The 13,516-nt window shown below is 42.5% G+C and overlaps 1 protein-coding gene across 1 annotated transcript in view; it reads left to right on the top strand.

The window, feature by feature from the left end:
- The window catches only part of LOC126089978 (solute carrier organic anion transporter family member 74D-like), a 111,708-nt gene that overhangs the window by 69,175 nt on the left and 29,017 nt on the right, over positions 1-13,516 (top strand). Inside the window, exon 9 of the mRNA XM_049906951.1 lies at positions 8,007-8,110. Within this exon, the coding sequence (XP_049762908.1) occupies positions 8,007-8,110 (104 nt within the window). The remainder of the gene's footprint in view (positions 1-8,006; positions 8,111-13,516) is intronic.

The raw sequence follows: 13,516 nt of genomic DNA, 5'->3' as shown, positions 1-13,516 counted from the left end.
CTGCCTGTTGCACTTCGTCGGTCAGTACAGGGACGGTTAATGCTGTTTGAGAATGACGCTGGAATTGACTTCCGATGTTGTCCCATATGTGTCCGATTGGAGACAGATCTGGTGATCGAGCAGGTCAAGGCAACATGGCGACACTCTGTAGAACATGTTGGGTTACAACAGCGGTTGTGAGCGTTGGAAAACATCTGGAATGATGTTCATGAATGGCAGCCCAGCGGGTCGAATCACCAGATTAACGTACAAATTTGCAGTCAGGGTGCGTGGGATAACCAAGAGAGTTTTTACAGTGGCTACATTCCTGCCAAGTCTTTCTGCAGTATCGCAGAAGGAACATCCAACTTTTCATAGCCCTATTACAAGATCTAGTTCAAACTCAATAAGGTATTGATAATGGCGTTTTTGTCGCCATAAAAGCATTCTTGACCAACATCAACTCACCACATCCAACCTCAAAGGTAACTAACGGTCACAACCGTTGCAGCGTGTATGTAAAGCTAACCTGATTTGCAACCTCTTAGTGGTGCTACTACCACCATTCTTATGCGATTGCCGCGAATCTGAGTAAACGTCATCTTTCAGTTGTAGAAACACACCTACCAAATTCCGTTTTTGTCGCACAACTCCTTCTTGGTGTTGCTATTTTTTTCCGTCAGTGTACTTGTAAATACCGATATTTTAAAGGTTTAATACAAGAAAGGAAGTCTCTCTCTGATTTAGACAGAAAATCACCCCTCTATATCTGCATGCACTGAGCAATAGTCTAAACGCGTTCATCTCGGTATCCCATAGCTACGCTGCGCAAATTAAGCAAGGGAACTTTTTCACAATGGTTATTGCTCTCACTTTAGCAGACTCGTTACAATATGACACAGTTGTTAAGTTTCACAAATGGTTCCGGAGCCGTAAAAGAAAGGATGAATGATGAGCAATCAAGTGACAGTCCATCTCTCTGCGAAGAATTGTAAATCTATAGACAAGAGACTCCGGTGCTCGTATACCGGCGTATCACAATAGAAACTAGAGTGCAAAGAGTGGAAATCGGTAATGGATTAGTTTTCAACATTTTGTATGACATTTTGAACATAATAAAATTCACAGACAGATGGGTTCCGTGGCTGCTCACATCTATTGAAGACTGTCGCACAACCAAGGGAAATTTTGCAGCCTTGTCATGCGAAAGTAGATGACTTCTTTAGCAGCGTAACCATCATGAATTAGCAGTCCTACGTCACCATGACCGAGGGCCAAAGAACAAAGCAAGCAGTGGAAACGTGGATTAACTACTACCAGAGAAGGTGAAGGAAGGCTGTCAAGACAATGCGCCTCGTCGAAGCTACGCAGCATAATCGTTGTACTCCCATACAAAGAAGCAACAGTGGGGTAAGCATTTCCAGAACGACTGCGAGATGATTTTCGAGGAGAATGTTTCCTGGATAACCCAAGATCAGACTTCTGCCTCAAGGTCATCGACAAGTCATCCATTGTTGGGAAAAGTTAGTCACATATAAGGGATAATGTGTAAGAAAGTATTAAAACAACTAATAAGTTCCATGGTCACAACTTCCCCCCCCCCCCAACCCTCCACCCCCACCCAGATTGTAATTAAAATTTTGTGGCTAGCCATCGAACGTCGTAATATAGTGGTGGAAATCTATGTAAGGGTATGTGGTTATTTGTGAAAAAAACATGCTTATTTACGTATTTGGTATTGCACGCGTTTTTCCGATACAGTTTACAACAACGCAAAACAAAATACATTCTCATTTCACCATTAGAATTAGGGCGATTACTTAAAAATTGAAAAAAAGGCGGTCTTTCGGGTGGGAAGGGGTGGGAGGTGGTATAAAGGCAGGTCTACTAGGTGATACACACAATTGTGAATGTCAACAGGTCACTAGAGTTACAATTTGGAGGTGTGTCTGCTAACGTCGCGGGGCAATTATTATGATAATGCCACGTGGAAAGCCTCTCTCGGGTAACGAGTAAGCAGGTATTAAGGCGTATAAAGAAGTGGGCCTGTATAATCATCAGATTGCTATGAAATTAGGGCGTTCCATTTATGTTATTGATAATTTTGTCCGACTGGGTGCACAGTATGGCAAAAATGACAAACATGCCCGGAGACGAAAATTGTCAGAATCAGATACACCTTTGACTGTGCGTAAATGAAAAGTCGACGGCTTGTGCTCCTTTCAAATCGTGGTTGACCTGCAGTTATCAGTCACTTCCAGAAACGTTAGTCAAATCCTAGCTCAAGATGCGAATCAAGAAACGGCACCATAAGTCACCTTTAAACAATACGCATAAGGAGGCTCGACTGAAGCTTGCGAAAGAACGTATACCGTGGACCGTAGAATGGAACAAAGCAATTTTCAGTGATGATGAGAAATTTAATTTGTTGTGCCAGATGGTTTTAGGTATTACTGTCATGATCTCCATGCAGACGAGCACGTTCGGATGAGCAGAAACTTTGGCGGTGGCAAATTTATGATCTGGGCAGCATTTGTGCTAATGGTACGTCCAATATAGCATGGTTACACCGCAAGATGGAGTACGATCATTATACAGGAATGCTTGACACTGAATTGGTTCGTGTGTATGAGGAATTCGACGATGACAATTTACTATTGCAGTACAATAATGCTGGGCGTCATAGGTCTCCCAAGACAAAGTCTTGGTTTCAAGATAAAGATATTCCATTTCTGAGCTGGCCATCCAGAAGTCCGGGTTTAAATCGCATGGAGAATCTATGTGGAATACTTGCACGAAGTGTTTACGCATTGGACGACAATTTGAGACTGTGACCTGACCGAGCTGAAAACGACAATTGGAGTGGACATCAATCTCGGAACAAGAGATCACTGCCCTCATACAGTCAAAGTTTAAGACGAGTTTTGCAGTTATTAAGAACAGTAGAGGTTCGACTAAACAGTAGGTCATAGTTGTGGTATATATATTGTATATGTTAGATTGTTCTAATAACATCCTAAGTGCTGGTTGATTTGGGGGAGGGCAACAATCAGCGAGGTTATCGGTCCCATCGGATTAGGGATGGATGGGGAAGGAAGTCGGCAGTGCCCTTTCAAAGGAACCATCCCAGCAATTGCCTGAAGAGATTTAGGGAACTCATGGAAAACCTAAATCAGGATGGCCAGGCGCGGGTTTGAACCATCGTCGTCCCGAATGCGAGTCCAGCTTGTTAACCACTGCGCCACCCCGCTTGGTTTCGTAAGTGCCTGTATATCAATCTCCGCCTTTACAGCTGTCTTGTTTCACTAAATTTCTTATGTACCAGTGCTAATGGTAAAGGTTCGACTAAATACTAGGTCACAGTTGTATACTGTATATGGTAGATTATTCTAACAACTTTAATAAGTGCGTTTATATAAACTTCCACTTCTAAAGTTGTCTTGTTTCATTAAATTTCTTAAGTTACAATACTAATGGTAAAACGAGAATGTATTTTGTTCTTCTTTATTGGAAACTGTACAGGAAAAATGCGTGCAATAGCATACACTTAAATAAACATGTTTTCATAAATAACTACGTTTTTTTATACTAATTTCCATCACTGTCATTCCAACATGTAGCTGATAGAGTTATCTTATGTGCTAGCTGTCTAAATTTCATTGCGTCAGGTTCACTTGTGTAGCATCATATTATTGAAGGGATGCTCTGCCTCATCTGTTTGAAGAACGAGAAGATTTTTATCAAAATGACGAACTCGGTTTATCACACTCATCCAGCGTGAGTTACAATTAACAGAGGCTGCTCTAGAGTAACTCCATACGCGGGGAACGAAGCTACTGAATTGAGAAAAAAAAATTCAGTGTATTTCTGTGCAGTACAGTAGAACGATGGAATTAAGAAGACCGGCTTCTGGTAAACATGCATCATAATTAATTCTGTGATTACTAAATTAATGTCTCAATTAATTCCGTGTATTATAAAACTTGAAATAGGTCAGACGAAGAAGCGTCGCTGGTTTTTATGCTTACACCCATGACTTTAGTTTTGTTGATATTTCTCTTACACTCTTTTATCTGTATTTGTTATCGTACGGGAAATTGCAGGCCTGTTACTGGTTTATTCTCCATCTGTAATCATTCCTGTGGAGTCTCATACATAACTGTTTTATTTGTATTGAGTGATCTGAAGAATTGCAAACTAAAGGTTTTTTATTTTTTATGTTAATTTTTTATGTTAATTGTTCTTTCATTTATCTCTTTCTAAAATTTTTGTTTCTGTCTATGTATTTGCGTAAAAGGACAGGAGCGTCTCATATATAATTTGTAATTTTGTGTAGGCTACGCTATCAGCCCGGTTTTAGTGAATAATTACTGGACAGCCTCACAGTGAAATGATAAATAATGATACTTTGTGGGATTTAATTAAAAGCATAAAGAGGGTTCAGTGAATTTCATTTACATATAACATAATAACTGTCTCGAAAACAGAAATAATTAGGCTACGCATACCGTGATTGTACTTAACTAGAATGTAAAAGAATAAATTATCGGTAACCAGAACAAGATGATGTTAATACCACTGTAGGTCACGTCTCGAGTCTTCTTTTAACAGCGACCTTCTAAAAGCACTTGTTAAAAATATTTCTACGATGTACATGTTAGTGTCCATTTAAGTGATGCTACCATGATGTTACGGAGGGACGCGCCTTAACTCTTTAGTTAATGCACCAGGCACACAGCAAATTCGATTCAGACTTGCACTCTCAGAACACTTGTGAGGAAGACTTTTTTTCATTTTTCATTTTTCGTTTTTTTTCCGTTGCGCCCGTTCGTTATTTGATGCATCGTCATTTGACAAAATAAATTAATAAATGCAATTAGCACTTGATATTTGTTTATTTCCTTTCATCGTTCTTGTTATTGACGAAAGTTGAGTTGTTTTTTTGTTATAAGTGCGTAGACGGAAAACAATCGTAGTTCCAAAACATTATTAATGTAGAGTAATGAAATTTTGGAAATACATTTGTCTAGATAATATATTTGAGTGATTAACATAGCAAGGCCACCGGTTAATGTAAGCGTGAGATAAGGCATTGCAAAGGCATGTGAACGAGAGTTGTGCTGTTCGAAAACAACCCTTGAAATGCTGTTCATGAATAACAGTATAACAGGTCGAATCACCAGGTTGACGTACAAATTTGCAGTCAGGGTGCGTGAGATAACCGTGAAAGTACACCTGATGTCGTGCAAAAGCGCACCACAGACCGTAACTCCAGATGTAGGCCCAGTGCGTCTAGCACTCAGGCAGGTTGGTTGCAGGCTCTCAGCTGGCCTCCTTTGAACCAATGCACTGCCATCACTAGGACCGAGGCAGGAACAGCTTTCATCCAAAAACACAACAAACATCCACCCTGCCCACGAATGAACTCTCGCTTGAGACCACTGCTGTCGCAGACGGCGGTGGCCTGGATTCAGTCGAATGCACGCTACAAGGGAGTTGTGTCGTAGCTGTCCTTGAAGTAACCGATTCGTAACAGTTCGTTGTATCACTGTGGCCCCAGCTGCTGCCCAGACTGCTGCTGCAGATGTAATACAATGCGCCAGAGCCATATGCCGAACACTATGGTCTTCTTTGCAGGTGAACCGTGATTTATTTTCAAAGAATTTTCTTGAGAATTTATTCTACTTGCTAGCGATTCATCAAGAACATTAACACGTTTAATCACACTATGTGAGGGTGGAAGTAGTTGCCAGGGAGTAACTGATGAAATCACCAGCAAATTCCTTTTTAAAAAACGGTAATTTATTCACTGTACTGGTGCCTAAAGCATTTTTTAAAAGAAACAGATTTAAAATTATAATCAGAAAGCACCCTCTAAATATCAAGTTACAATTTATACAGAGGCAGAAAGAAACAAGTTTTTGACTGTATGAGCTTTCGGGCTGAGTATCTTGTCGCTCCATTTTGACACGGCCGTAGTTATGACCGCTCACAACAACCTCTGAAAAACTACACTGGTGCAAATCTGGAACACACCAGATTACTTTAAACTAAAAGTTTTAACAATTCACACAACTACACAAACTGTGCACCCCGTAGGAGGGATGGAAATGGTACAAAACACCAAAATGAAAATATTAACTTCGCCACCGAAGGTGCAACTTGATTTTAACTTCTAAGAAAAGTCTTACGGTGGAAGGGTGGCAACTTTATATACTAAAATGACCATTTAAATAAAAGCCCATGAAATGCAATCTTATATAAAATTATACAATGTTGGCCAAACAAGTTAAGATGCTCTACAGTACACAGATACTGCCTCTCAAGATGATAGGCAAGATCAAAACATATTTCAGGAATTAGGCCGTTACACTCCAAGCAATAAATTCGTTAACACACCGAATCCAACAAACATGACAGAGGCAGCTACTAACGTACGGTAGATTGCTAGGGAGATAACCGAACAACCCAAACCACAGGTTGCTCTAACCCGCCCCTAGTCCACAAGGGAAAAACGGACAACCCAATTCATAAATAACCACCTTCCCGCGGGTGGGCAAACGGAGAAGAATGGTCGGACGCCTCCAAAACAAAGCGGCTGGTGACCTCACCAAGAAAACAAGTAGAATTTAACAAGTAAATGAAACAACATATCACCAATCACATAACTTTTAATAAACTGCGATTTTTCGAGAAGACCTGGCGCAGCACCCCCCAAATCGTTCTCCGAACCGTCCGCTGCCATCCGCTTCAACGGACGCAGGAAGGCGCGCCGATCTCCCGTCTCACGGCGTTGCAGCTCGCACCGGGCAGACCGATGTCGTAGGTTGGCTCCTGCTGCACTCGTGTCGGCCGCGAAGCCACTACCCCTCACTATACGGCGCGGCCCACTGGACTCATGTGGCGACCTCACATGCGCCGACGCTGAAGGTGGACGAGTTATCTTGTGTCTCAGTGCGCGACCGGCCAACCGATCGATCCAACCTCCAATGACTATTTCCTGAGCAACTCGAGCAGACTTGCGGCCCAATGCGCAGACTCAGATGCAGGAACTAAGCCCCGACCGGGCGACCACTCGCTGAGTTCTCTTACTGGTGGAGTGGAGAGACTCTAATTTATCCGGCTTTAAAGATTGATCCGAACCAAAGACATACTAGCACTCCGGACGACAGACAGACACTAACTGCCTCACAAATTCGGACGAGAGACTGACCCGGACTCACTCCGACTGAGACCCTGGCGAGCTCGTAGCGCCTCTTAAATGCACGTGAACAGGCAACCTTTCCCACCAGGGGGAGACACCAAAGCTGCGATTGCCTCAGCGGCGCCACCGCCAGAAACGAAGGGCGACTGCTTCACACTACGCACTGCGGCGCGCTCTTCAAAACAGCAATTTTTACCGTGGCTCACCCGGCATGTGTCCATCCGGAGCCCGGACTTCTTGCGATTCTACATTCTCGTGACCACCGCTGCCAGCAATAATGTACAGCGGCTACGTTCCTGCCAAGTTGGTTGGTTGGTTGGTTTGGGGGATGAAAGGGACCAGACTGCTACGGTCATCGGTCCCTCCTGCCAAGTCTTTCTGCAGTATAGCAGAAGGAACATCCAGCTTCTCACAGTCCTATTACGCGACCTCGTTCAAACTCAGTGAGGTGCTGATAATGGCATCTTTGTCATCTTAAATCTATTCTTGACTAACCTCACCTCAACCACATCCACTCTCAAAGGCAACTAACACTCACGACCGTGTATTTAAAGCAAAACTGATTTGCGCCCTCATAGTGGCGCTACTAGCGCCGCTCTTATGCGACTGGAGCGAAATTTGAACAGATATCATCTGTCAGGTGTAGAAACATGCGTAACAACTTCCCTTTGCGTCGCACAACTCCTTCTCAGTGGTGCGATTTCTTTTCCGTCGGTGTAATTCGTACAAATCGTTATTGGTTTCTTAGTCTGATTGTAAGAAAGAAGATATCATGCGTAAGACCAAACATCTTACATTTGGTTCGTTGTTTTAACGTTTTCAGGTGCGTCGACGAAAAGGACAAGTCTGCTGCCATGGGAGTCGGCATCGTCCTGATTAGCCTGTTCGCCTTCCTTCCCGCTCCCATATTCTATGGTAACCTCCTAGGTGAGTAACACCACTTTGCTTTCACATACTCTTCAACTTGGAAATAAAAACGTTGCAACCATTCTGGATTACATCGCCCAGAGTTACTTCCGCATGGACTGAGCGTGTTTTCACGTTTCGCAGATCGGATCCTGTCTTTGTACTGTCCGTATCTGTACATAGAGCATTACATATCATTCCACTAAACCCCGTTTCGGCATTCTTCTCCGGTTTGAGTTTCAGAATACTCACGAATTATTTTCAGACGAATAGAAAACCTGATAGAAGCCAGCTTTGATGAATACCATTTCGGACCCTGCAGAAATTTAGGGACACGAGAGGCAATAGTAAACAGCAGTACACCTTCAGTCGTGAATTTTAAACTTTTTATTAAGCTACCGGTTCCTATGGCACATTACAATCTCATCAGGTGCCTGTATAAAGAACAATATAATTAAGTGTAACAATCAACCATAATGAAGAGGACAGAAAATTTTCAATTTTCCCTTTTATAAAATTTTAGAGCATTGGTAATCCTATGCACTGTGATATAACGAGGTCGTTCAATCAGCAACACCGTGTATCCAGCGTGTATTCGTGTAACGCGTGTAATTTCATGTGTGTTATCTGATGAAGTAACGATAGTTTGGGACAAGTACGTATTGTCGACGGGTCGTATAACAGACACATAAGAATCACTTAATGTAATAGGGAGGTTAGCGGAAAGTAATTGCCAAAATTCAATTTAAGCAGGATGTCTCACCAATGTGGACGTAATACTCAGTAATATTAAAGTGGAGGTCACATAAAATAATTAAAAGTAACAGAGAAAAAGTGTATATTATTCCCAAATCAGATGAAAGTGTTGAATAACAACAATCAACCCAAATGTATAGGAAGTTAAGTGACAGTAAATGACAAATCTCAAACAATGTATGGTCTTTCACTTCTGTAGTAATAAAATAATCTGAAACAGCCTGCCAGAGTTAATTGTACCGAACTTCCATTGCTTAAAATACCTAAGGAACACGTAAAAGACAAATCACGAATAAAATCTTAACTAGGTAAAGAGTGTATTCCTCAAGTAAATAAACCATGGGTGGGCAGGTAGATACCAAATCAAGTTGTCACTTCATGTACAAACAATTTTAACTTGATGTGGTGTCTACATGTCCACACATGGTTTATTCACTTAATGAATATAGTTTTATGTACACTACTGGCCATTAAAATTGCTACACCACGAAGATGACGTGCTACAGACGCGAAATTTAACCGACAGGAAGATGCTGTGATACGCAAATGATTAGCTTTTCAGAGCATTCACAAAAGGTTGGCGCCGGTGGCGACACCTACAACGTGCTGACACGAGGAAGGTTTCCAACCGATTTCTCATACACAAACAGCAGTTGACCACCGTTGCCTGGTGAAACGTTGTTGTGATGCCTCGTGTAAGGAGGAGAAACGCGTACCATCACGTTTCCGACTTTGATAAAGGTCGGATTGTAGCCTATCCCGATTTCGGTTTATCGTATCACGACATTGCTGCTCACGTTGGTCGAGATCCAATGACTGTCAGCATAACATGGAATCGGTGGGTTCAGGAAGGTAATACGGAAAGCCGTGCTTGATCCCAACGGCCTCGTGTCACTAGCAGTTGAGATGACCGGCATGTTATCCACATGGCTGTAACGGATCCTACAGCCACGTCTCGATCCCTGAGTCAACATATGGGGACGTTTGCAAGACAACAACCATCTGCACGAACAGTTCGACGACGTTTGCAGCAGCATGGACTATCAGCTCGGAGACCATGGCTGCGGTTACCCTTGACGCTGCATCAAAGACAGGAGCGCTTGCGATAGTGTACTCGACGAACCTGGGTGCACGAATGGCAAACCGTCATTTTTTCGGATGAATCCAGGTTCTGTTTCCAGCATCATGATGGTCGCATCCGTGTTTGGCGACATCGCGGTGAACGCACATTGGAAGCGTGTATTCGTCATCGCCATACTGGCGTATCACCCGGTGTGATGGTATGGGGTGCCATTGGTTATACGTCTCGGTCACCTCTTGTTCGCAATGACGGCGCTTTGAACAGTGGACGTTACATTTCAGATGTGTTGCGACCCGTGGCTCTACCCTTCATTCGATTCCTGCGAAACCCTACATTTCAGCAGGATAATGCACGACCGCATGTTGCAGCTCCTGTACGGGCCTTTTTGCATACAGAAAATGTTCGACTGCTGCCCTGGCCAGCACATTCTCCAGATCACTCACCAATTGAAAACGTCTGGTCAATGGTGGCCGAGCAACTGGCTCGTTACAACACGCCAGTCACTACTCTTGATGAACTATGGTATCGTGTTGAAGCTGCATGGGCAGCTGTACTTGTACACGCCATCCAAGCTCTGTTTGACTCAATGCCTAGGCGTATCAAGGCCGTTATTACGGCCAGAGGTGGTTGTTCTGGGTACTGATTTCTCAGGATCTATGCACCCAAATTTCGTGAAAATGTAATCGCATGTCAGTTCAAGTATAATATATTTGTCCAATGAATATCCGTTTATCATCTGCATTTTTCTTGGTGTAGCAATTTTAATGGCGAATAGTGTAGTTATGATTTTATTTGTGAACGTACACATTTATCTTTTACATGCTGTATTTTACATAGTGAAAGTTCGTTATAGTCACCTCTGGCAGTCCGTTTCAAATTATTTTATTAGTACAGAAATGAAACACCCTACATTGTTATATACTGTCTGTAAACTTTCAATTGATATGTGTTGATCTTTGTTATTCTATACTTTTTATATGGCATCGGTACCATGTATACTTTATCCCTATTACTTTTAATTAGGTTATATGGATTCCATTTTAATATTGCTAATTATGACATCCGCATTGTTGAGGTACCTTGTTTAAACCGAATTTTGTAAATCATATATATTCTTATATGTTCTTATATACCTTTTGGGCATGACCCGTTGGCAATATTTACTTGTCCCATCGTCATCAGATGATTGACCTTCTCATTATTTTTGATTATTAAACTTCATTCCATTGCTTGTACGGGGGCACATAGTTCTTAAGTTGATGAACTCATAATGTAACGTTAAAACCGGTAGTTTAATAAACAGTTCATCGCTTACAGCTGAAGGCCATTTACGTCAAATTGACCAGCCACCGTCGCAACCATCACCTTCTACAAAGATGGACACACAAAGACGGAGCAATAGTAGCCCTACAAGTTATTTTAAAAGATAGAGTGAAGAGAGACCAGCCGACGATTATAACATCTGCACATTTAGAGAAATGTTTTGAGGATTTGACTTGAATACACTCTGAGTGTAACAAGGCTAAAGTACGGGGAGAAAAAGGTTATCTACAGCTTTTGCGGAAACAATAACGCAATTATGAAAACCGAGAACACCAGGAGGAAGCAGCAATTGAGAAGCGAATGAGACAATGTTGTAGCCTATCCCCGATGTTATTCAGTTTATACATTGAGCAAGTAGTGAAGGAAATCAAGGAGAAAATTGGAAAAGAAGTTAAAGATCAGGAATAAAAAAACTAAAATTATTTGAGGTTTGTCGATGACATTCTAGTTCTGTCACAGATGGCAAAGGATTTGGAGGATCAGTTGAACGGGATAGCTAGTATCTTGAGAAGATAAACTAAAACACGGATAATGCAATGTAGTCGAAGTAAATCAGACTATGCTGAGAGAATTATGTTTGGAAATGAGACACTGAAAGTAGTCAGAGAGGTTTGCTATTTGGAGCCGTAAAATACTTGGCAGTGGCCGAAGAAGAGATGATATAAAATGCATGCTAACAACAAAAGGGAAATTTCCTAACGTCAAGTATAAATTCAAGTCTTAGGAAGTGAAACATGGACGGTAAATAGTTCAGAAAAGAAGATAGTAGGAACCTTCACAGTGTGTTGCCACATTATAATGCGGTAGATTAGCTGGATAAATCGGTTAACTGATTCTGAGACATTCAGGCGAATTTAAGAGAAAAGAAATTTACGGCATAACTTAAGCAAAGGAAGAGACCGGTTGATTGGGCACATCCTGAGACATCGAAGAATGGTCAAATTATACAGGGTGAGTCACCTAACATTACCGCTGGCTATATTTCGTAAACCACATCAAATACTAACGAACCGATTCCACAGACCGAACGTGAGGAGAGGGGCTAGTGTAATTGTTTAATGCAAACCATACAAAAATGCACGGAAGTATGTTTTTTAATACAAACCTACGTTTTTTTAAATGGAACGACGTTAGTTTTGCTAGCACATCTGAACATATAAACAAATACGTAATCAGTGCCGTTTGTTGCATTGTAAAATGTTAATTACATCTGGAGAAATTGTAACCTAAAGTTGACGCTTGAAACCTCCGCGTTCAGTTGCGTGTTGTAACAAACACGGGCCACGGTCGGCGAGCAGCATCTGCAGGGACATGTTTACCATGACGACCGTGTTTACGAGTGAGGCTGTAGTGCACTGTTGTGGTTTGGTCTAGCTGTCGCAGTGTCCGCATGTAGCGCTTGCTGCTATTGTTATTCTGCATTCGTCTCCGCACACAGACCAATTGTAGTACACCGTGTTACCAGACATCTGTGTTAGTGTAGTGTTGTAGGAACTGTGACCATGGTGCATTCGAACTCTGAAAAGGCGGAGATGATACTCATCTATGGCGAGTGTCGACGAAATGCAGCTGAAGTCTGCAGGGTGTATGCAGAACGGTACCCGGACAGAGAGCATCCAAGGCGCCGCACATTGCAAAACATCTACCGTCAACTGTATGCAACAGGTATGGTCGTAGCACGCAAACGGGTCCGTAACAGGCCCGTCACAGGAGAAGCGGGTGCAGTTGGTGTGTTAGCTGCTGTTGCCATGAACCCACACATGAGTACACGGGACATTGCGAGAGCCGGTGGACTGAGTCAAAGTAGTGTCATGCGCATACTGCATCGTCACCGCTTTCACCCGTTTCATGTGTCGCTACATCAGCAATTGCATGGTGATGACTTTAATCATCGAGTGCAATTCTGTAAATGGGCATTAACACAGAATGCGTTGCAGTTCTACCTGTTTACCGATGAAGCGGGTTTCACAAACCACGGGGCAGTGAATCTACGGAACATGCATTGCTGGTCCGTGAACAATCCTCGTTGGCTCAGGCAGGTAGAGCGACAGCAACCGTGGACTGTAAATGTATGGTGCGGAATCATTGGCGACCACCTCATTGGTCCTCACTTCATTGCAGGGGCCCAAACAGCTGCAACATACATCGCGTTTCTACAGAATGATCTGCCAACGTTGCTCGAAAATGTCTCACTGGAAACGCGTCGACGTATGTGGTATCAGCATGATGGTGCACCTGCACATTCCGCAATTAACACTAGGCTGACC

Source organism: Schistocerca cancellata, chromosome 1, assembly GCF_023864275.1.
Source record: "Schistocerca cancellata isolate TAMUIC-IGC-003103 chromosome 1, iqSchCanc2.1, whole genome shotgun sequence".
Lineage (NCBI taxonomy): Eukaryota > Metazoa > Arthropoda > Insecta > Orthoptera > Acrididae > Schistocerca > Schistocerca cancellata.
Note: the sequence above shows the minus strand (reverse complement) of the source record. Positions and strands in the feature narration are given on the sequence as shown.